General features: G+C 41.1%; 2 protein-coding genes across 2 annotated transcripts; one reads left to right on the top strand and one right to left on the bottom strand.

Annotated features, from left to right (window-relative positions):
• The first annotated feature begins 415 nt into the window (after positions 1-415).
• On the top strand, positions 416-7,902 carry slc22a2 (solute carrier family 22 member 2). Its single transcript, XM_076272172.1, has 11 exons — positions 416-829; positions 2,127-2,230; positions 2,326-2,480; positions 2,698-2,866; positions 4,443-4,557; positions 4,659-4,762; positions 4,855-5,069; positions 5,214-5,322; positions 6,824-6,936; positions 7,311-7,410; positions 7,606-7,902. Exons 1-11 carry the CDS (start codon positions 416-418, stop codon positions 7,691-7,693), a joined length of 1,686 nt encoding a protein of 561 aa, XP_076128287.1. The 3' UTR covers positions 7,694-7,902.
• A 341-nt stretch (positions 7,903-8,243) lies between these two features.
• LOC143109303 (plasminogen-like) lies at positions 8,244-17,958 on the bottom strand. Its single transcript, XM_076271956.1, has 19 exons — positions 17,913-17,958; positions 17,233-17,377; positions 17,046-17,152; positions 16,131-16,245; positions 15,859-15,998; positions 13,787-13,907; positions 13,531-13,649; positions 13,133-13,295; positions 12,896-13,020; positions 12,477-12,633; positions 11,110-11,315; positions 10,527-10,675; positions 10,258-10,351; positions 10,006-10,120; positions 9,795-9,869; positions 9,546-9,686; positions 9,042-9,148; positions 8,796-8,941; positions 8,244-8,415 (listed from the first exon to the last, which is right to left on the bottom strand). Exons 1-19 carry the CDS (start codon positions 17,956-17,958, stop codon positions 8,254-8,256), a joined length of 2,433 nt encoding a protein of 810 aa, XP_076128071.1. The 3' UTR covers positions 8,244-8,253.
• Between the last annotated feature and the right edge of the window lie 5,457 nt (positions 17,959-23,415).

Below are 23,415 nucleotides of genomic sequence, written 5' to 3'. Positions count from 1 at the left end.
GTCTATAATGGAGTGGAATGAAAATGTGTGACTCCAAACTTTTGACCGGTAGTGTAGGTGGCTTCTGTCTCTAGTCTCAGTGACTTGTATATGAATGAGGTAAAACCTGCATTGAATTATAATTCCAGTGCAGCACTGCATTGGAGGAGTTTGTTTGAATTGGCAGCCCATCAGATCTAGCGAGGGCTCGTGAGATTACATAACCTCAGTGACATCTGAAAGAGCTGCCCCATTAAAGAGTAACACAAGAGTTCTGACGTGCTCTCAACGCCTGGCTGGTCTATCACAACATGGCCGAGGCCCAAGGTCATCCTCCTCACTGGACTTTTGATCACATCATGCCCTGTATATACCCTGGCCGCAGCCTTCGCCAGACACACGACTGACTGCCTCTGACCCCCGACGTGCTGCAGCCATGACCACTTTCGACGACGTCCTCGAGGAGGCCGGCAAGTTCGGCCGATGCCAGAAGCGGATCTTCGCTCTCCTGTGCATGGTGTCCATACCCTGGGCTGGCATTTATGTGGGCATCGTCTTTCAGGGCTTCACCCCGGAGCACTGGTGTCGCGACCCCGCCGTCAGCCAGCAGAGGGAAAGCTGTGGCTGGACCCTGCACAACACACGCAACTATGCCCCCCTGGTCAACAAGTCGTCGGGCCTGGATCGCAGCCAGTGCCAGAGGTACGATCTGGACTGGAACGCCACAGGCCTCACCTGCGACCACCCCGCACCTCACCTGACTGACGAGCAACTGAGCACAGTGCCAACCACCACCTGCAAGGACGGCTGGGAGTACGACTATGAGGGCAGAAGATCCTTCGTCACAGAGGTGAGACCTTACATGCACAGTGTATACAATTATGTGCAGAATACTAGCAGTGTGTTTTAAAAAAAAAAAATAAAGCTCAAAATCCTTAGAATATCTGTTAATTCCATAATATCAATGCATTGGGAACACTGCACATTCCATTTCAAATCAAAACATGACCAAAATTGATCAAGTTTGTGTTATACCTTTACAGAAAGTGAAGAAAAAGGAATGTTAGGCCATTCAAAAAAATAGCCATGTTTGATTTTTTTCTTTACAAACTCAAACATTTATTCTATAAATTCAAAAATGTCTCAAGATTTTATTTTACTTTGAATCACTGCACTAATATCTAGTTGCATTACCATTATTTCTGAGAATTGCTTCACATCTGTGTTGCATGGAGTCGACCAACTACTGGCACCTGTGAACAGGTATTCCAGCCCAGGACGATTGAACTACATTCCACAATTCCTCTGCATTTTTGGGTTTTGCGTCAGAAACAGCAATTTGATGTCACCCCACAAGTTTTCCATAGGATTAAGGTCTGGGGATCGGGCTGGCCACTCCATAACGTCAATCTTGTTAGTCTGAAACCAATGTGTTCAGTGTACCGTGGCTTGAATTCAGTGCACGTGGGTCGTTGGACAAACTGTCTGCGGCCTCCATGCACTGAATTTAAATGTGAAGACAGTAAAGCATGGTGGTGCACAATTCATGTTATCGAGATGTTTCTCATACTGTGGTGTTGGACCTATTTATCGCACACCAGAGATCATGGATCAGTTTCAATACATCAACATATTTAATGATCATCAGGTGTGCCGCAGAAAATGACCCAAATGTCACTCACTGGTCCAGAAAAGCAACTGTTGCATCAAAGAATTTATAACAACATGCTCTCATTGATTGTATGATTGCACTATTTGTGGTATGCAGGCATTGTACAACGGGGGCCCCATATCCAGTTTTCACAGAATCATCACATATCCAGTTCATAACAACAATTAAATTAGATATAGTCACCTACAAATTAAATAGAGGGCGCTTGTTTTATTGAGCAGGTCTTGCATAGAAGCCATAATAAGGCCATATCTGTGTATTATTTAAAATTTTAGGCTATGGTATGTTTATTTTTTCTTCACACAGGATGTTAGTGTGCTGTGGGACATTAAGTGTCAAAAGTGTGCCGTGGCACAAAAAAGGTAGAAAAACACTGGTGTAGGTGGGGTACTGGTGTAGGCCACTGGTGTAGGCCACTGGTGTAGGCGGGGTACTGCTGTAGGCGGGTACTGATGTGTGACTTTTCTGGTTGCAGTTTGACCTGGTGTGTGCGGATGCCTGGCTGGTGGACATGTACCAGGCCACTCTCAATGTGGGCTTTCTGGTGGGTAGCATTGCCATCGGATACCTAGCTGACAGGTAAGACTGATCATAACAGAAAAGTATGGGATACTTTTCTGTTGTATTCTTAAAGGAAAGAGTGACAACATTTTGTTCCCCCACCATTTGATCAGATTTGGCCGGAAATTGAGCTTTTTGATGTCCAACCTCTTGAATGGGATTGCTGGAATTCTAGTGGCAGTCGCTCCAAACTACGTGTCTCTGTTAGTGTTCCGGACGCTGTACGGCTTCGGAGTGAAAGGAGGCTGGGTGGCTGGATATGTGCTGAGTAAGAAATGACCCCTCTGCCCTATCAATCAATCTGGAGCACAATGCATGCGATTTGTGCTTTATATAGTAATTAGGAATAAAAAAAAATGAGATATTGTAGAATATCTCAATCAGCTTTTCAACAACAGCTGTGGTTAGCCTCATTGTTATAATGATTATTATGATGATGAGTTGATTGTTGTCAGATGACTGTCTGCCTGCACTTCCTGCTTTAGTCACAGAGCTGGTTGGTGTGGAGTACCGCAGGACGGTCGGGGTTCTTTACCAGATGTTCTTCAGTGTGGGCATTCTAATCCTCCCCCTCATTGCTTACTTCATCACCGACTGGCGCTGGTTACAAGTGGTCATCACAGTTCCCTACATCGTCTTCCTGTCCTATTACTGGTAACTTCTACTTTAAGTGACTTCTCTTGTAATTGTGGCCACTGCATCCTTCCCTTTTTTGCTCTCTTGTATAACCATAGCTTGGAAAGCATCTGCGTAACAAGCTAATGGGCAATTTTACTGTTTTAGTTCACTGTAGCCTATTCACAGGGCTGCCAACTTTGAGTGAGATTTGGTGGGCCAACCAAACTTTTGCTGCGGACACAGCTCATTCAGCATCATTACCGTACAGCCCAAACAAAATATATATATATATATATATATATATATACCATTTACCATACTGCCCCCAAAAAATATATATATATACCATTTACCATACATCAGTGGTTCTCAGTGTAGTGGTCAGGGGTACCAAAGGGATCTACTACCAGTGGGGACTACTACACCAGAGGGGACTGGTGGCCAAAGAGCAAAGAGGCATCCTCAGCCTGAACCTGCGTTCTTCCGCTGGGTCACCCGCAGGGTGACCATTTTGGATATTCTAACATTTAAATGCATCAATCTGGTGCAAGTAAGAGGTTAGACTTGCTTATTTTTTATATCTATGGATGGACATATTTGTGCTGTAGCCTAAACTATTTTGCACTTGAGAATTTTAACCATGCACACACAGGTGGAATAGGTATGATGATACTGCAATAAGTTAACAACCACAAAGCATAGGCTATTTGCTGAGTTTCAAAGTTCAGACACGGTCAAAAAAAGTGTACATTTCAGCACTCCATGAAATTATACAGAATCCTGTGTTGTTCAGATAGTTAATCTAAGATAAGCTGTCTTGGTCATTGTAATGTCCATCTATACATGCTATATCTTCCTTTTTCAAGACAGTCTGGTCTACCCATATCTGGGAAAGTATGTTGTGCTTATCTTTGCATGTTTTATGTCAGGCTTTATATCAAGAAAAAATCATTGCATCTCTTTATTTTTTTTTTTCATATTTTTGCATTACTATCACTTGGAAGCATGCCAGTAAAAATATGAATATCTGTGTAAGTAGGATTGTGTGGAATCTGGTAATATAAGAACCATGATGGTGGAATAATATATGGATAAGCAATTTACAAAAATGTTTGTACTGATAATTCACCGAGAGTAATGGGTGTGCAGAGCTGTGTGCAGAATGCAAATATGATTACATTTCATGTAAGCTCAATGTTCATTTTCTCACAAACCATTTATTACAGCAACTAATATGAATTGAAAGCTTAGATTCCACTGACATGCGATATAATGTGATACAGTGATATGCTGTGTGATATATGTGTGACGAGTACTCCGTGAGCAATTTAGTTGAACCTGGACTTGAGATTTTACTGGGGCACAGCAGTTCAGTATTGGGGCTACCGGGTTGACACTTCACCGTGAGAAATCAGGGGGTGTGGTGTGAGAGAGCATGTGAAGCTAATCAAATGAGTGAGTCTCGCAGCCAATGCGTGAGAGTGAGGCAACCTTGTATTCACTCTTGGAGTACACGCTGGAGACTGATCATAGATCAGTTGTTGGCAAGCTCATACACCTTGGATAGCACACAGAACATTAAAGATGTTTAGGTGATTTCTTCTTTCTCCAGGTTTATTCCTGAATCTCCAAGATGGCTGCTCTCTCAGAACAAATCCAGCAAAGCTGTAGAGATAACAGAGGCAATGGCCAGAGAGAACAAGAAAACTCTCTCCAAAAACATTGAGGTGTGAAATGAGTGATATTCCATACATACTTTCTTAATTGAAAAGAAAATAGTCTTAATCTCATACGCAATGTGGTGATGGCATGTGCTATTCTGTTACAGAATCTCAGGGATGATTCTGCAGAGACACCTTCCTCAGCCAGCTTCATGGACTTAGTCAGGACTCCGAAAATGAGAAAACACACCTTCATCCTCTCCTTCAACTGGTGAGTTACATCCCTGCCAACCAGTCAACCATACCGTATGCATTTGTGTTTTGAGTTGCCCATTTGCGTCACTCTGATCTTCCTCCCTTCAGGTTTACAAGTGCTGTGGTGTACCAAGGTCTGATCATGCGTCTGGGCATCCTTGGAGGAGATGTCTACATCGACTTCCTCATTTCCGGCTTGGTGGAGTTCCCGGCGGCATTCCTGATCCTCTTCACCATCGAGCGCATTGGCCGACGGCTTCCCTTCGCCGCGGCCAACATCGTTGCAGGAGCTGCTTGTTTCATCACAGCCTTCATCCCAGAGAGTGAGCTCACGCATGGGGCCTGGTGGTGCAGCCATGGCTGAGCTTGTGCTAAGAGCATGTTCTTAATGTTCTATGTTCTTAATGTTCTGTGTTCTTCATGTTCTGTTCTTCATGTTCTATGTTCTCTTCCTGGCGCTCTCACAGGTATGTTCTGGGAGAGGACAGTGGTGGCTTGTGTGGGCCGACTGGGTATCACCATGGCCTTTGAGATGGTGGTATTTGTGAACACGGAGTTGTATCCTACTTTTGTTAGGTAAGGGGAGATAGTCAAGTCAAGTCAAGTCATTTTTATTTCTATAGCACACTTAACAAACAACAGCAGTTGACCCAAGGTGCTTCCCAGTAAAAAGATTACAGTACAAATATACAAATATACAAAGACTCAGTGCCTCACAATTAAAATAAATCAATACATAAAAAAGGGGGGACTAGCAAACAATCAAATATTATTTAATACATAGACCTAGTTAGGCTAAGGAGTAAAAACACATAGCAGTAAACACAAAACAAAATAAAATAAAGAACAGTAAGGCTAAAGGGGTGAAACACATAGCAGTAAAACGAGGTGAGGCAATAAAAACATGTAATAAAAAAGAAAGTTAAAAATAAATAAATAATAAAATTAGTAGCTAGTGAGATTAGATGATGAAGCAGAAATTATGGGAAAGGGTGGGCTTAGGAGGACAAGAGGGGGTGGTCTTAACTAGGGGTCAAAGCAAGAGTAAAAAGATGATTTAAAGATGGCAATAGTGGGGCTGGACTTGATCTGAAGGGGGAGGTTGTTCCAAAGCCTAGGGGCAATGACAGAGAACGCTCTGCCACCTTTTGTCTTAAGGCATGTGTGAAGAATGGAGAAGAGCTGTTGAGATGATGACCTGAGTGACCAAGATGTGGAGTATGGTGTCAGCAGATCAGTAATATAAGATGGTGCAAACCCATGTAGGGCTTTAAAAACAAAAAGTAAAATTTTAAAGTAAATTCTGAATTTAACAGGTAGCCAAATGAAAATGAGCAAGGATGAGGTGATGTGTTCTTTTTTCTTGGTACCTGTTAAAAGTCGTGCAGCCACATTTTGCACCAGCTGTACAGTAGTCTGGCCATGCTGAATTGGGTTAAAACAGAGTAAAGTTGCAAAAGTCTAGCCTAGATGTGATAAAAGCATGGATTATTTTCTCTAAATCACTTTGGGATAAAACTGGACCCAGAGGATTCAAACATAATCAAAAAGGGGTCTGACACAGCAATATCAACAGTAGCAGTAACAGAGACAGGAAAACCAGATGACAAAACAAGATCTAAGGTGTGACCCTTTTGATGAGTTGGGCCAGTTACAGACTGTGTTAGGTTAAATGATTCAATAAGGCTTATAAACTCATTGACCAGCGATTTGTTAGGGCAACAGATGTGAATATTAAAGTCTCCAAAAATCAACAGTTTATCATATCTAGAAGCCATGGAGGACAGAAGGTCAGAGAAATCTTGAATAAAACCACTGGAGACTTTAGGAGGCCTATAGATCAGTGCGCATAAAATAGACAAAATAATGAAAGGGGAGCCAATGAAGTCCCTTTATATCCCTGTCACGCAAATGTTTACATTTACTCTTCAAGGATCTATGCACACGGTGATTCTCAGTCAATACTCTTGATCCAGAAGTATCTTGCAGTCTATCAGATAGTCACTGAGTAAAGCTCAACATACTGTATTCTGCAGCACTGTATGAAGTCCAATGGTATGTTGTGTTCTTCTTATAGGAACTTCGGGGTGTCGGTGTGCTCTACACTGTGTGACGTCGGTGGCATTGTGGCTCCATTCCTGCTCTACAGATTGGCTGTTATCTGGCTAGAACTCCCACTTATTATATTTGGTTAGTTTTGCACTGAATTATCTAGTCACTGAATTGTGACAGAACAAAATATGTGTTTGAAGTGAATGCTGTCTGGTAACACTTTACTGTGATAATCTGTCCACAAAGACCAGATTCAAGTTTAGTAGGCCTATGTGAAATTACCAGTGAACAATTACTGAGCATCGCCTCTACTGAGCATCGGTCAACAGTGTCAACAGATAGTTTGTTGTAATCTGAGCATCTGTAGAGAGTCTGTGGACAGACTACCCAAGAAAAGTGTGACCTGTTATTTTGATACTCTCAGCAAGCTTAGAGAGTTTAGTATTATGTGGTGGCTACTCCAAGCACTTTCAGTCAACTCACATCCACCTGGTTGTGCTGTGTTGTCACAGGGACAATTGCATTTATTGCTGGGGGTCTGGTCTTACTGCTGCCTGAGACAAGAGGTGTTCCACTTCCTGAAACTATTGATGACATTGAAAACCCTCAGAAGTAAGTTTTAGCTCTTCACCTGCCATAATTGTAAATCATTGTTTACAGTTAATTCATTTTAACACACATTCCCATCAGTATATATCCTTATATACATGCACACATACAGTACAAGAGACATATTGGCCTTCCGTTGTTCTTTTGTGTCTGATGGCTGTGGTGTGCTCATGACTGGCATCCTTCGTTATTTTGCAGACATAAGGAAAACGCCCTGACGAGTCACCAGCTGGAGAATCTCATCCCATCAGACGTAACAACCCAGAAAGAACCCGTGGATGTCTGAGTCCATGGCTCCAGTCATGTGGTCTGGAAGTGGGACCCATCTTTCACATCATAGGAAAGCCTCCACATCATAATTTATACCTTACATTTTTGCCTGTTTTTGTTTGTTTGAATTTTTGTAGACTTTGATTATTGTGTAATTTATTTAAGGTAGTTATTGTGTGTGCTGTTAGAATGGCAGTCTCATTCATTGACTTACAATGATTTTGAAACATTTATTAAAATAGTAAAATTCTATTCTGACACAAGAGTACAGAGGATTACCTTCTACAGTTCATTCTATCCATTGAATATAACGTATTTTTCAGTTGTTTCAGTTTCAACCTAAAGATACGTGATGCATGAATTCATTCATGTACCCTTGCCGTAAATTGTTACCAAAATATCATATATTCTCTTAAAATTAACATTAAGGTGGGAGTCCCTTGCACAAACACACTGAAATAATGTAACAGCCTTGGTTGTTACTCCCTACACAATACAAGTACAGACATAAGTGACACTAGGGCATTTCAGCAGAACAGCATTTCATCAAAAAAATACATTTATACTTAAACTTAACTAGTTCTTTTTCATTTCACTGTTAATCCAGTCAGTAAATTTGGACACTCTGGCATACACCCCTGGTTTCATTGGATTAGCGCAGCCAAGGCCCCATGACGTGACCCCTTGGAGGATGAAGGTGTTCTGAGAGTGGCAGACAAGTGGTCCTCCACTGTCCCCCTGGAACAGACAACATGGATGTTAACGAATAGTCATTGGAACGCATGGATGTTAACCAATAGTCATTGGAACGCATGGATGTTAACCAATAGTCATTGGAACGCATGGATGTTAACCAATAGTCATTGGAACGCATGGATGTTAACCAATAGTCATTAGAACGCATGGATGTTAACGAATAGTCATTAGAACGCATGGATGTTAACGAATAGTCATTGGAACGCATGGATGTTAACCAATAGTCATTGGAACGCATGGATGTTAACGAATAGTCATTGGAACGCATGGGCATGGACGTTACGAATAGTCATTAGAAAGCATGGGAAAAGCCATGGTGTTGGTGACAGAACGCTGCTAGCAAATCCCTATAGCAAACCCACCTGACAACTGTCTGTGCCTCCCTCAATGTTCCCAGCGCACATTTCATGGTCCTTCACCCTCCCGTTTAGATATGCAGGTCGGTTACAAATCTTATTTTCAATGACTGGAAATCCTGTTTCTTTCAGATTCCCCTCTCCACCCGTTCCTGTAAAGGCAAGGGAATGTATGTTTAGTACAAAAGTATAAATCTCTTGACATGGTAAAAAACATGATCTAAAATAGGTTACCAATTATAGATATTTTACCTTGTGTCTCTCCCCATCCGGTCACATAGCATTCTGTGTTGCCTGGAACAATGTAATCCTTGTCTGGTAAGCATGCTGGCAAAACCTTATCATTTAAGACAGCAGGCCTGCAAATTAAAAAGTGCCATGTAAAGTTGGAGTAGGCAATGGGTTTTTTATATTAAAACTAACTGACTGAAAACTAAAACAAACAGTCTCTGAGTGTCTGTGACTTGAGATCTATAAGCAACAATTCCAGTTTAAACCAACCAAACACCTAGCATCACTACATCACTATACTGATTTTCTGTGCACACTTAAATCCTTTGGCGACTAGGGGGCCATTACCAAAACATGCTCATCTACGAATTTAGAGTATTTTACAGTACACAAGTTATCCAGTCTTAGTCAAAATGGATATGTGGAATGACTGTCACTAGCCAATCTTAACTGAAAACAAACAAACCTTTTCAAATAATTGACATAAACATGTTAGACAATTTTATGATAAAAAATTGTACATACGTTGAAAGCTTGAGAAGAGCAATGTCTTTTCCGGTTGGCTCAAGAATCAGTTTCTCAACATCCCTAACTTGCTTTGATGGTTCAGTCCCTCTCTCTGAGTGGGTTCCTAGAAATATCTTGTAAGCAGATGGCCGTTTAGACCTGTAAAAAATGAACATGGATCCCATGTCAGTGATTAGAGGATGGTCACATCAAAAGCAAAGTATATGGATCAAAGTGCATCATTGGGGTAAACCTGGAAAAGAGTACCTCTCTAGACAATGGGCAGCCGTGAGGACCCACTGGGCATCTATCAGTGTTCCTCCACAGAAGTGAATTCCAGAGCTAAAAGAGAGAATGGGACAAAACGCGTCATGGTATCATCACCATGGCTCAGCCATTTATTCACTCTCAAGGCACATACATTGGCACTGCTGTTAGGAAAAATGAAACTAGATAACTGGCAGTCAGGGGTGCATACCTGGTTCGTAAACTGATTTGCCATGGCCAGGAGTGAGGTTTGGACACGCAGCCTCCCACAATACGTCCAAAGCATCGCATGGGCTTTACACGAGGTTGTCCACATTTCTGTTCAGCTGGTGGCACATATCAAAGTCATCATAATTTAGTTGTTCACTTATTAATGGGGCTAAGACTGTTGCCTGGCCACAAAAGCTAGACTTGATATGTTTTCTTTGCTACCAACGGTGTACAGGGGAGAGGAGAGACATACAGCAGTCTGGAATCTGGCAGTAGTCCCACTTCTTCGTTCTGTCTGTGGTGTAGCACCAAGGCCCATTCACATCATTGTCTGGGTTCCTGCATTGCTAACACCAATGAAAAAGAAAGCAAGATCAACCTTTACCTAAAAACATTACTGTAACCTTGTAGTTCTGACGTTCATGCTCAAGTACTGTGCAAGACCTTTAGTCCACACACCCTCCAAATTATTGCCTTAACATGATTAAATCTGACAGAACTTGTGACAGAAATCTTACTCACATTTCCCTCTAAACCTTTATCAGGGTGTGATTCAGGAGTGAAGCTGGCATGCTGATGAGGTGTCATGGAGTGCCAGGCTTGGCAGGTGACACCCATTATAGTCTTAGATGTAGGACCCCTGTAGGTCACCCCGTTTTCAACCTTGCAGTCTGAACACAAATTGAGCGTGGTGTCATCACAAAACCATGCCAGCAGAATTGAAAAATCCCTTAATGTGCATAAAGGTGTTCTAAGCGATGTTGGGTAACTTCTGTTGAAGTTCAAACAAAACAGAGAACTAGCTCACTACTCCCACCCCCTCCCTCCCGTGCAATTGAAACTCTCCTAAACACACATCATCAGTGATTGGCTGGAACAGTTTGTTATGTTTTTATGGTCCAGGCTGGACCAGGTCGTTTTTGTTGCCGTTTTTGGAGCCTGGGCTGTCCACAGAGACCGCATTTTTTTACAGTGCATTCAGGGCACAGGCAGCTAGCGGATGGTGAAGTGATGTTTGCTGTATGTGACAAAAAATGTTTTAGCTTAGAAACTGCATCACATCACTTAGAGCACCTTTAATGGTCAGAAGAGGCAACCTTCCCACCTTTTGCAGTTGGAGCAATGGTGGCAGATGGGCCGGGGGGCTTGGGGCCTGGGACAGGTTTGGGGCCCCCCACTGGTTTCTCAGTTGGTTTGGTGGTAGTGCACTTCTCCAGTTTGCAGTACTCCCAGCGAGTCGAGGGGTCAGTGGTGTAGCACCAGGGAGCACGGTCACCATCTGGGTTCCTACACAGGTTTCTCCGCAGGTCTCTGACATAGCAGGGGTGAGGAAATATACTTAATGCATACCACAAAACACATTTATTTACAGTAAGCTTACAAGTGAATTCTATAGCCTACAATCAGTCTATAGCCTAATGTACAAATATTTTTGGTAGAACCAATACTTTTGATTATGTGATGACAATGTGCAAAACAATGAATGTAGCCTCTGACTGGTGCTGACTTAGTAATTTGCCCAGAGTTGTGTGGGTTGCTCCCTCACACCAACCTCAAGTATCTTGAGAACTTTAGTAATCAGTTTCTTAAGAATTTTAATCATCCTGTCGAACACATGAACTGGTTATGTGTTTGCCCTGTAACATTGCTCAAAAAGTTGCCCCATGTATCGCCTAAAGCAACACGATGAAAAATTCATATTTATGCATCTTGGCATCAATATAACACCATTTAGAGCTTGGTGCCCAGTTAGTTAAAAAACAACTAAAAGGTTAATGATCCTTCCTCAACAGCATTACACAGTGGAATATCAAGCAATCTGAGCATGCTGAGAATTGTCTCCACTTCGTACCACTTGACAAGTTAAGTTGTGACATTTTGAGCACATCTCTGATATCACACATACATATATGATATACAGTATTTAGGCTACGAGATGTAGCCAGTCAGCATAGTCAGTCTGTTGACTGTTTGTAGGTTTATGGCATGTGTCTACGTAGAGAAATCAACAGAGTCAGTGTACTGATGAAGGAATAGATTAAATAGACAGATGTGGAAGGTTTGCAAAGTCATTTACAAAAATACAGTATTTTATTCTGATACATGGTGTGGCTACTGTATTTTGTAGTTTATTTTGATAGCCTACACTTAAAATAAGGGTATTTCATATTTTACTTTTGAAATACATTTTGATGTATTTTTGCCCATCCCAGCCCCAAATACAAACATGAATGTGACTTGTGTAAACAACTTAACATACGCTGCCAGCTATGGCTGTCTATTAACCAACTAATAACAATTGATTGAAACTAATTGCAATGTGTAAAAAAACTAAATGTGCTATTTAAGGAAAGAGGCTTTCCACTCCAGTGGCACACATGCAATGAGCTATATTCTTCTCTCATGTATTTGTGTAATCATAAGGTTTATGCACTATTGTGAAAGGATTGTTTTGTGTCTTTGTGGTCTTACGCTTGGGGAAAGTCCTGTGGTGTCTTTTGATGGCGATGAGGATCCATGGATGACCAGATCTGGCATTTTTTCCCACTAATTGTCTCTGACATGGCCCCTCTGTATGAGGTCCCATCACCAGTGTAGCAGTCCTCCATTTCAGGGATAACAGGCTCCTCTGTGGAGGGATACATCAAACTGTACTCATCAGCAACCAGCTCATTTGAAAGCCTTTCGCATTATTTTCCTTAACTTTCCAACTATTCATTTCTTACTATTAAGATTAACTGGCTCCCAAGAACCTTACACGTTCCACACCAAAAGCTTATACATCATCTGACTTCACATGGAAACAAATTGCTTTATATAATTATTAATATAATGATTGATTTCATACTGTTGAAATGCCCTATTCCCAATATGACTGGTGCTACACTGACCAGGTCCTGGTTGATTTCCACAGCTGGGCACCTTGCAGTACTCCCATCTAGTTTCAGAGTCTGTTGTGTAGCACCAGGGACTTCTCTCACTGTCAGGATTTCTGCAGTAGTTTCCTTCAAGGCCTCTAAAAGAGCATAATGGATACTCTCAAGCAGGGATGAATATGTCTAAAGCACACTGAATCCTGGGAAATAAGTACATACAGTAACTCAAGTGAAGCTCCAAACAGGTCTTACTTGCATGGGTAGTTTTCTGGAGTTCGAGAGTGTTTATGTGGAAACTGCGAAGACCACATCTGACAAGCCTTCCCTGATATTGTCACGGAGGCTATTCCTCGATAAGCGCTGCCATCGCCAGTAGCACAAGTGAGCTCTGGCACTATAGTTGGGGGCTCAGAGGCTGAGAGAGCGACAGAAAAAAAGAGTTCAAAACAACAGTTGTAAAACAGTCAAAGGTCAAAATCCCTGTGTACAGCCCTTCTTGCTCCAGGTGCTGATGGTGTGCAGTATAACTATTGAAAAGTCAAAGAGTAGTATACATTGCACGATGGTGTGCGATGTATACTACTTTTTGACTTTTCAATAGTTGTAAAACAGTCTCGAGGATCAAAAACACGCAGAGAAAGGTGACTCACTACATCGAGGGATGTTGCAGAAGTCCCAGCGCTTTTTGGGGTCAGTGGTGAAACACCAGGGCTTTGGCTCCCCGTCTGGGTTTCTGCAGTAGTTCTCCTCTAGGTATTTATCAGGAAGTCTGTACAGGACCACACACACATACACACACACACACACACACACATGTATATATATAGACACAATAATCTTAAATATGTTAACCTCTTCAGTAAATGAGATTGAGGGTGCATGTGCATGTTTATGAAAGGTGCATACGCAGAGGGAAGGTAGCCATGGTTTTGTGGGTTTTGGGAATCCCAATGCTGACAGGTATAGCCACCCTCTGTTACTGAGATCTTTCCTCTGTAGTCTTCCCCACTGCAGTGCATGCACTCCACTGCAGATGCAAACATACATGACGTTTTGTAAAAATAACAACAATAATAATAATAATAATAATAAATATAGCTGCAAGCAGCAATGAGAGGGCCAAGCAGTTGAGCAGGAGTTGTCCTGGCAACGCAATGTTGTTACATTATACACACACCTAATTAACCCCCCCCACAAACCCCCCCACACACATATACACAGATAAAACCCCCCCACACATAAGCACACCTCAAACATCACCAAATTTATTGTGTGTCCTCAGGTTGTAGTCACGAGTCCACATATCAAGTTTGGTATCGATACTAGAAAGTGTTGATAATTATAGCGCTCCTAGTGTTCAAAGGTCACTAAATATATTGAGCGTCTTCAGGATGTGGTCCCGAGTCCATGTACCAAGTTTGGTGTCGATACGAGAAAGTGTTGCAAATTATAGCACCCCTAGTGGTCAAAGGTTGTTAAAATTATTGTGTGCCCTCAGGATGTGGTCCTGAGTCCATGAACCAAGTTTGGTTTCAATACGTGAAAGCATTGCTGAAATATAAGACGACTTCCTGTGATTATAGCGCCCCCCTAGTGGTCAAAGGTCATACAATTTATTGAGCCTCCTCCTTATTGGGTCCTGACCCCATGTACTGACTTTGGTTTTTATATGTCAAAGGGTTGCTGAAATATGACTATACTTCCTGTGATTATAGCGCCACACAGTGGTCAAAATGTACCAGATTTCTTGAGCCTCTTCCTAATTGGGTCCTGAGACCATGTACTGAGTTTGGTTTTGATACGTGAAAGCCTGGCTGAGATATCACTTCACTTCACTTTGGCTTCGCCGCCAAACTTGATTGGTCACGACGGGCGATGGGTTTTGAATATGTCTCCAAAAAGCAATGCATTTATGAGTCATGGTCTGAAGATCATCTGTGCTAAGTTTCGTGAAAATCGGAAAGACTTTGTGACCTTTGATGCCTTTTAAGTGTTTTTGATGAAATCCAATATGGCGGTCAGATCAATTATGTTGACGTCACATGTTGCCATGTTTCGGCCTAAAGACCTCTCAAAGTATTAACAGACATCACTAATATGTTTTTTTTATGAACTCCAATATGGCGATAGGTTTAACATGGTGGAAATTGACGTCATGGGGTGCATTGAGTTCGGCCTCATCCAAGGCTTCCAAATATATTGTGATATTCAAAATCAGGCATACGGTTCAAAAGTTAATTGCATGGATGCGATGTCAACTTTGACCCATTGGTGGCGCTAGACTGTCATTGGTTCAGGCATAAAACTTGGTCAAATTAATTATTATACTGTCCCGAATCAATGTGCCAAATTTCACAACTTTTTACTGTACGAGTCTATGGGCTGCCACAGACTTCCATTGGAGAAAAATAATAATAGGAAAAGGTACAAACACAATGGGTGCCTTCACAGCTTCGCTGCTTGGCCCCCAATAATCAGAGGTATGGATTCACTTATCATCATTCATTGTGGAGGTTAATAAAAATTGGACTTCAAGGCAAAGACATTACTGGCATGAGTTTTGACGGTGTAAAAACTGATTGTCATCTGAAATGTGAACTAGTCAAGCACATTGACTAGAACTTATGCACATTATACCCTAGAACCTATGCACATTGGGGCAGCTGTGGCCCACTGGTTAGCTGTCTGGACTTGTAACCGGAGGGTTGCCGGTTCGAGCCCCGACCAGTGGGCCGCGGCTGAAGTGCCCTTGAGCAAGGCACCTAACCCCTCACTGCTCCCCGAGCGCCGCCGTTGAAGCAGGCAGCTCACTGTGCCGGGATTAGTGTGTGCTTCACCTCACTGTGTGTTCACTGTGTGCTGTTTGTGTTAAATGCAGAGACCAAATTTCCCTCACGGGATCAAAAAAGTATATATACTTATACTATACATTATACCCTAGAACCTATGCACATTATACCCTAGAACCTATGCAATACCAGTGCAGTCTTCAATGTCACAGGACTCCCATCTCGTCTGTAAATCCGTGGTGTAGCACCAGGGTCCACCAGCATCATTGTCTGGATTTCTGCAGTAGTTGGACTCCAGGTCAGCATTAGGGTATTTCTCTGGAGTCATGCTTCAAGAGAGAAGATTGCAGATTTCAGACAATGGAAGCCACTGAGCATATGCAGGACACAGTGAAACATTTCTAGAGTTTTTGTAGCACATAAGCGTTATGAGCAAGTGTGGTTTTGAGGGATGTACTAACTTGGGTATATGGGGAGATTTGGAGGCCCATCGCTGGCATGTTTTTCCTGATTTGGTTCTGGATTTTGTTCCCCTGTAGCTACTCCCATCACCAGTGATGCATTCTTTTAAAAACTCTATTATGGAAAATGGGAAAAAGGTGATCTGTTGCTGATCTTATATCAAGGCAGTTTGTGTGACTGGATTAGAACGCTTTAGTGTGATTCAGTTATATATACAACGTATGTGGATACAGTATCTACAATACTGCTGTTAGAAGGTCAAAATATTCATTTTGCAAGTTTCCACAGTAATCTTGAGATCAGTCAAAAATATTTCCAACATCAAAATATTTAACAATATTACATTACATTACATTACATTTAGCAGACACTTCTTGACCAAAGTGACTTACATATGTCAACTATATTACAAGGGATCACATTGTCCCCAGAGCAACTTGGGGTTAACTGCCTTGCTCAAGGGCACAACGGTGGAAGCTGGGAATTGAACCGACAACTTTCAGGCTACTGCACGCTAGCCCAGCTCCTTAACCACTACACTACCACCACCCCCACACACTACCACCGCCCCCAATATGTCTCCCATTCCCTTTTCAGAATGCAAAATCAGAGTCTAAGCCAATGTGATTTGGTCAGGCTAGTTAAATATTCCCACTGACTCAATGAGGCCTAGAAATGAACTGTTTATCTAATCCTTTCGCCCCAGCCACTTGTTTACTGATGGAAGGGTACACATTAGACTTGTAACACAGATTGAACATTAACTCCACTGAATGTATGCTGAAACAAATTAAAATTTTAACCATAGCTTCTTGTTTTAATGTCCAAAATAAGTCAAATGCTATGTTCTAGTTGTTATAATGTAGTTTTATCAGGCCATGTACACATCATGTATCATCTTTTATCTGCAGTACCTTTCTTTTCATAAAATGCTGAGCTCATCCTCCGCAGCAGAAACTCCATCTTTGAGTTTGCTGGAACCGTCACACAGTCCTGATCTTTTTCTATGTAAACAAAGGCCCTGCAGAGAGAAACACTTCATGAATGCAGGCTCATTTGCACAGAATAGGTCGCAGGCCCGCAATATGAGCTGATCATTACCTGCATTGGAAGGCTGTTTCTGCATTACATTTCACCGCACACTCGGCTGCCGTGTTCACTGAATATGCTCGTTTGACCACAGTGACCACCCAGGCCCCATCAGTTTTAGTGTAATCATCAAGGACATTTGAAAGCACTTCAGTGACTAAAGAGAGAGAGGAGAAAACATGGATTACTATGCCCCCATTGTCTGAAAATCAAATAAGAGCTTGCGTAGTTTGAATGTTTGTTAACATACTGTACAATTGGGAAAGAAATGGTATAATGATTTTATCAAACTGCCAAATCTCATTGTAACTGGCAGACTTCTTTTACAAAGATGTATGAATTAACAGATTGCTTAATTGACATTTCTGTGACAATATATGAAACAGAATCACTTGGCTAGTCAAACCCTATATGGAACACCTCTAATGATCCTGGTATAAAAGTAGTCGTCACATTTTACATTACTACATTACTTTGTGGTTGCAGTATATGTGTAACTATATTTAGAAAACATTTTTGATTAAAACTATCAATGTACAACATGACTTCTCCAGTGTAAGACACATACAAACTGTATTGGAAAAACAATTACATCATGAGATGAACTCCAAATACAGATGGAAAATGAAATGGCAAATATCAGTTTCCAGATGTACATGTAAATGTAAAGTGGATTTATTGATTTATCTTACCTGTACAGAGCAGCGCACATGTTAAAAGAAATTTGGATGTGTCCATGTTGTGGCAGGAAGAGCCACCGCAACCGGGCCCTTACATGGATTTGGAGTCTTTTAAACCATGTCAGTAAGACAAATAGATAGATCTCACTCATCTGTCAATCATTGTCCTGACAAGAACAGGGTGCAGAGGTCAATATTTGGGCCAATTTGCCATAGAGGTCTCAACCCAGATTTCTGTCTATCTCAGCAATGAGATTGTGATGTAAATAAATGTTGTTAATGGAGCCAAAAGTATATTTTCGACACATACTTAGTGTTTCACTTTTTCTTAATCGATATACACACTTCACAATTGAGCATAAAGACATCAGGCATAAATAATTTGCATTATTTTTCTTAAATGATTATGGGAATGTTAAAGGAAATAACTATGAAATACATTAGTTCATTAATCTACTTGAGCATTAATAAAAAGCCAAGTATTTTTGCAATGTATTTTCTGCATCTTGCATTTCATCAACTGTTGTCATCAATCAATAGGAGTTAATATTTAACAAAAATAGACCAATGACCTCTTTAGCAAACAGAAATCACCAAACAACCTAATTTGGTGACTGTGGACATTGTGTACATTACAGTGTTACTATATAATGGGATATGAGCACATCATAACCGCACATCAAAACAACTCCCCCTTTCACAAGGCAGATTGCAAGCCCAAAACTCTCAAGTAATACATACAGCTTTCTAATAAACTACAAATATGTCATTTTTAAATAAATAAAGCACTACCATATGTGGATCCTACCATCAAAAAAGCTTTGAGTTTTAAAGTTGCTTTGTCATCAACAATATTTTTCTTGTTGGAGATTCAGTTGTATGTTCCCCATACTTTAGATGTCATTGTAAACCTCAAAAATAGCCTGATGTTGTCCATTTCCCACATACGTACTGCTTCAATAAAACATATTGTGTGCATTGGCAAGGGAGATGACACTGCATCAGACCAATCATAATGGAGCAGTTAACTGCAAAATCATTCAGCTGGTATGACATTTGACATACATTTCACCTGACAGGCTTTCAGAAAATGTACAGTTTGGTGAATATGTTTTTCCTTCGTGTTGTAGCTTGAAACGTGTCATATAGCTTACATATGCTTTATACAGTTATAGCTTAATTCATATGTATACACTACATGATGATCTATCCTTATATTTCACCCTAAAAACTACCAGTGCTCAAAAGTATCTCACTCAGGACAGTGATCTCATCCTGGCATATGATATTCTCAAGCACACAGAAGAGTGGAATATAACTTATTATAGCTTAAATCACATCTACACACTACAAGAATTCCAAAAATATATCATTTAGGCTTCTTAAGATGATATATCCGTATATTTTCATATTAGATTTGTACATACAAAATAGAACCATGTACAAATGTATGTCCTCCAAAGTTTGCAGGAAGGTGGGATATGTCCTAATGTATGTTAAATCACATCTACTAGTGAAAAGCCTTCAGAAAATATATGGTTTGGTTAGGTAAAATTGCTTTGCCTTCAAGTTGGAGCTTAAAACGTATAATATGTGCCTTTCGTTCGGCCAAAATATACAAAATAGAACCATGTATAAATTTGTCCATGGGCGGATTATAAACTTTCGGGCCCCTGGGCCCAGATGTATTAAGGGCCCCAGAGTAATTGTCGTATATGTGGGAGGGGGGGTTTGGGGGTCCTCCCCCAGAATTTTTAAAATTTGTTTGATGTGATTTCCTGTATTCTGGTGCATTTTGGGGATGGCCAATGCTAAATTCAATCAGATTCATAGCCTACATCCTGATTTGTTGATATTGAGGCAATGATTCCATGCAAAGGCTTGGGCTTCAGGGCCCCCTGACCCCTTGGGCCCCTGGGCCTCGGCCCGGTAGGCCCGTGCAGTAATCCATCCCTGAATTTGTCCTAATGTTTTCTAGACCTATTTTAAATTTGTCCCCTCTACTTATGTTTTAACAGATCCTTGCTCCTGATATCCTGATGTTTGGGTTGCATTACATTATATGACTCCAACAGAACACCTACAGAAATAAGTGTTCCAGTACTAATTTCTGCTCATCTGTGGTTCTCCTGACTCTGGCATGTTTGGAGAGCAAGGATTCCAATGAATGACTGCTCATCAGTTGCACCATTAAAGCCCGTGGTGCAGGTTTTTTCTTTCTTTTCTTTTCTGGCATTTTTCTAGTTGGTAATAAACATTTAAACAATTATCCATTGTATTTGATGTTGTAAGGTATCACAAAAAAGAAATATAATAAGGAAAAGAAGGTGATATTTTAGCGGTTAGCAACAGGTTTCCGATGATTCTTATTTCTCCCACAATGCATTCCATGACATCACATGAGGTACTCGCTTTGGGACGACAGACGAAAGCCTGCCTTGATATCATTGAGAGAGACGATGAGTAGTGAGATTAGCAGCTAGCGAGAGAGTAAGTGTCAGATAGATAAGTAAATATATAGATAGATAGATAGATAGATAGATAGATAGTGAGAGAGATAGCATAGTATAACATAGCATAGATAGATAGTGAGAGATAGCATAGCATAACATAACAGATACAGTAGCTGAGAGAGAAAGAGAGTAGATATAAATAGATAAAATGGTTTACTACTGTGTTTGTGCCGGGTGCAAGAACTCCAGCAAAACTGGACATAGGGTCCATTGCTTCCCCAAGGACAAAGGGATCTTCTGAAGCTGGGTGCAATTTGTCAAGGTTAGGCGGGCAGATTTTTCAGCTAGCTCTGTCACCGCCTTCTCGAGAATATGCAGCGCGCATTTCAAGGAGGATTACCACTCAGGGGATGCCAAGATGGTCTCACTTGGTTTAAAGAGTGAGAGAATGGCGAAGTTAATTCCTACCGCTGTGCCGTCTGTGCATGCAAACCTCTCTGCCTGCCCTGTCCCGAGATCGAGAGACACCGTCTGCCGCAAGCGAGATATTGCCATGGTAAGCATCATGCTAATGTTTACAAGCTGCGCGTTAGCTAGCTCTGTGTGTATTTTGCATACCGTGTTCCCTTTGACAAAGTTGTAAATATGGGATCCGAGTGAAATTAACTCACACACCCAGGAAGCTACAGCAACACACCTGCAACACACATGCCTACAGCAAACTAGTTTATTCCCCTAAATCAATTTGTGCCAGTTACACCAATAACCAGTTGTTATTGGTGTAACTTTATCTGACCTTTGCCATTCATGGACATGTAGCCTACACACTGGGTTGTCATTTCTAACTAACTTGTAACATCCTTGGATGACACAAAATATGTGTGTCACATATTCACAGACTCTAGTACCCCCTTCATATGAACCTCACATATGCACAGACTAGTACCCCCTACAAATCCCCTACAATTTTTTTTTCTATAGTGCCCCCTATAAATCTAGATTTTTCAATCTTTGGCTCTGCCTCCTGTCAACACACAAGCAGTCAGAGGTCTCAAATTTGACAAACACATTTGTTATCATATCCTGTATTAAAATATGTGCCACATGCCAACATTTAATGAAATAATGAGTGTGACACTAACCTAGACCCCTCTGGCCAATATGGGTGTCTGACTTGTAGTTTCTGAATATGTCCAGTGCATCAAACTTGCCAAGGCAGGTAAGGTCAGTGAAATTTGGTTTATTTCAGTACAGCACACCTCAATGTATGATAATCAATCAAAATATGGATGTTTTAATGGTTTGGGTATGATTTAAGAACTTTTGTTTATCACTGTATGTGAAAAATATGCTCTCTAAATGTCAGTTTGGGTTTATTTCAGCACAACACATATCCAAATATGTAGCAGGTATATGCTAATACAGAGCAGCACTAGAGGGAGTAAATAACAACAATAATAATAATAATAATAATACATTTAATTTTCATAGCGCTTTTCAAGAACATAGAGAATGTGGTTGCAGTAGTCCAGTCTGGGGGGGTGAGGGCATGGATGAGAATAATGCATTGTTCAGCCGTGCGGTCACAGTGGGTCACACTGACCCATCCTGTCAGACTAGACTAGAGGAACAGTCCCGCCACCGGAATTATGTAGAGGACTCTGAGACAGCCATGTGGTGCCTTTGACCAGTGGTCATAATACGGAAGACCCCTGACCAGTCAATGGGCAGTGCTTGACAAGCATCATGCATATTATATATTAGAGAGACCAATTTTGTAGAAACCCATCTATTCTCAGGAGCAGTCCATCTATAACTGGCAGGAACAGCTGCAGAAAAATCCCTGGGCTGTGCTTGGCTCCTTCCTGGCATGTCTGGTCTCACTATGTCTTTCTGCTTTGGTGATGAGCCTGACAACAGTTGACAACCTGGAAATTAGAAAGATATAAAACATTTAAATATTGATACCAAGAGACACAATCTCCTAACATGCAATATATATGAAGACATATATAGTCCTACATCATATATCAGTGCATCCAGGGTACACCTGATACATTTAAACAATATAAACTTTATATTTTCTAAAGGCCTTTACTCTCTAGATATTATTTAACATGAATTGAGACATGTCACACCTTCCTCCACAGTTGTGTCCAAATAGAGAAAAGGCCAGGAGCTTCTTTCCACAGGAGAAATCCAGCTCTCAGCAGTCAAGTGTCTTTCTGCTTTGGGATGAGCCTATCAACAGTTAACCTGGAAATCAGAATCAGAAAGAACATTTTAAATGTTTAGAGTATCAAGAAAGAAACTACAATCTCAGTGTTTCTTTTGACATGTTCAAACATACTGATGACTAAAATTCACCTATACAACACAGGCCTATGTCTTGAAAATAGTGCACTAGTATTTCAGGAGGGTGGAGCAATTCCTAATTCATGTTAATGATTTGGTTTAAGTGCTTGAATTAGCTGTGTAGGCCAGAATGTGTAAGTTGGTTTATCAATATGGGTCTATGTACACTGTATGGTGCACCAAAGTGCAAAGGTTGGACGTGTCTTAACTCATTGAATGCCAAGCTGTTTTCGGAAGCTTTGTCCTAGAGTGCCAGCAATCTAGACCATTGTTGATGATTTTTGTACAGCCACAGCATATTCTGTGTTATAGCTATGAACACATGCAATGGCTCGTTTAAAAGGTGAGACGTTAAGCTCTCAGTGGGTGCAAACCGTGTATTTCTACACACCACTGTTCCTGAGATATCCCAAGCTAAACAGTGGCTATTTTTCATCAAAATCGCTGTTTTTTTTTCTAGAAATGGAGATATAACGTCTTTCATGAAATATTAAGTGTCGCCTGTAAACTTTCCGGGAAGTGATCAGCGAGACCTGGCGAGACTGCCACCTAGTGATAGACCCACGAAAATGGCCTGGTTTTGAGATGACGTGCATGCGTCACTTATTCGACCCAAAGCGGCAACTGAGTTATGATAAAATGTCCAGATAAAATGTCCAGCGTTTTCATGAGTTTTCGATCGTCATATATTTCATTTCCATTCATCA

Source organism: Alosa pseudoharengus, unplaced genomic scaffold (genome assembly GCF_046254945.1).
Source record: "Alosa pseudoharengus isolate Yale_2024_CS ecotype anadromous, Long Island Sound unplaced genomic scaffold, YU_APseudo_1.1 YU_APseudo_1.1_scf_7, whole genome shotgun sequence".
Lineage (NCBI taxonomy): Eukaryota > Metazoa > Chordata > Actinopteri > Clupeiformes > Clupeidae > Alosa > Alosa pseudoharengus.
The sequence above is the reverse complement of the archived record's forward strand: the minus strand, read 5'-3'. Positions and strand labels throughout refer to the sequence as shown.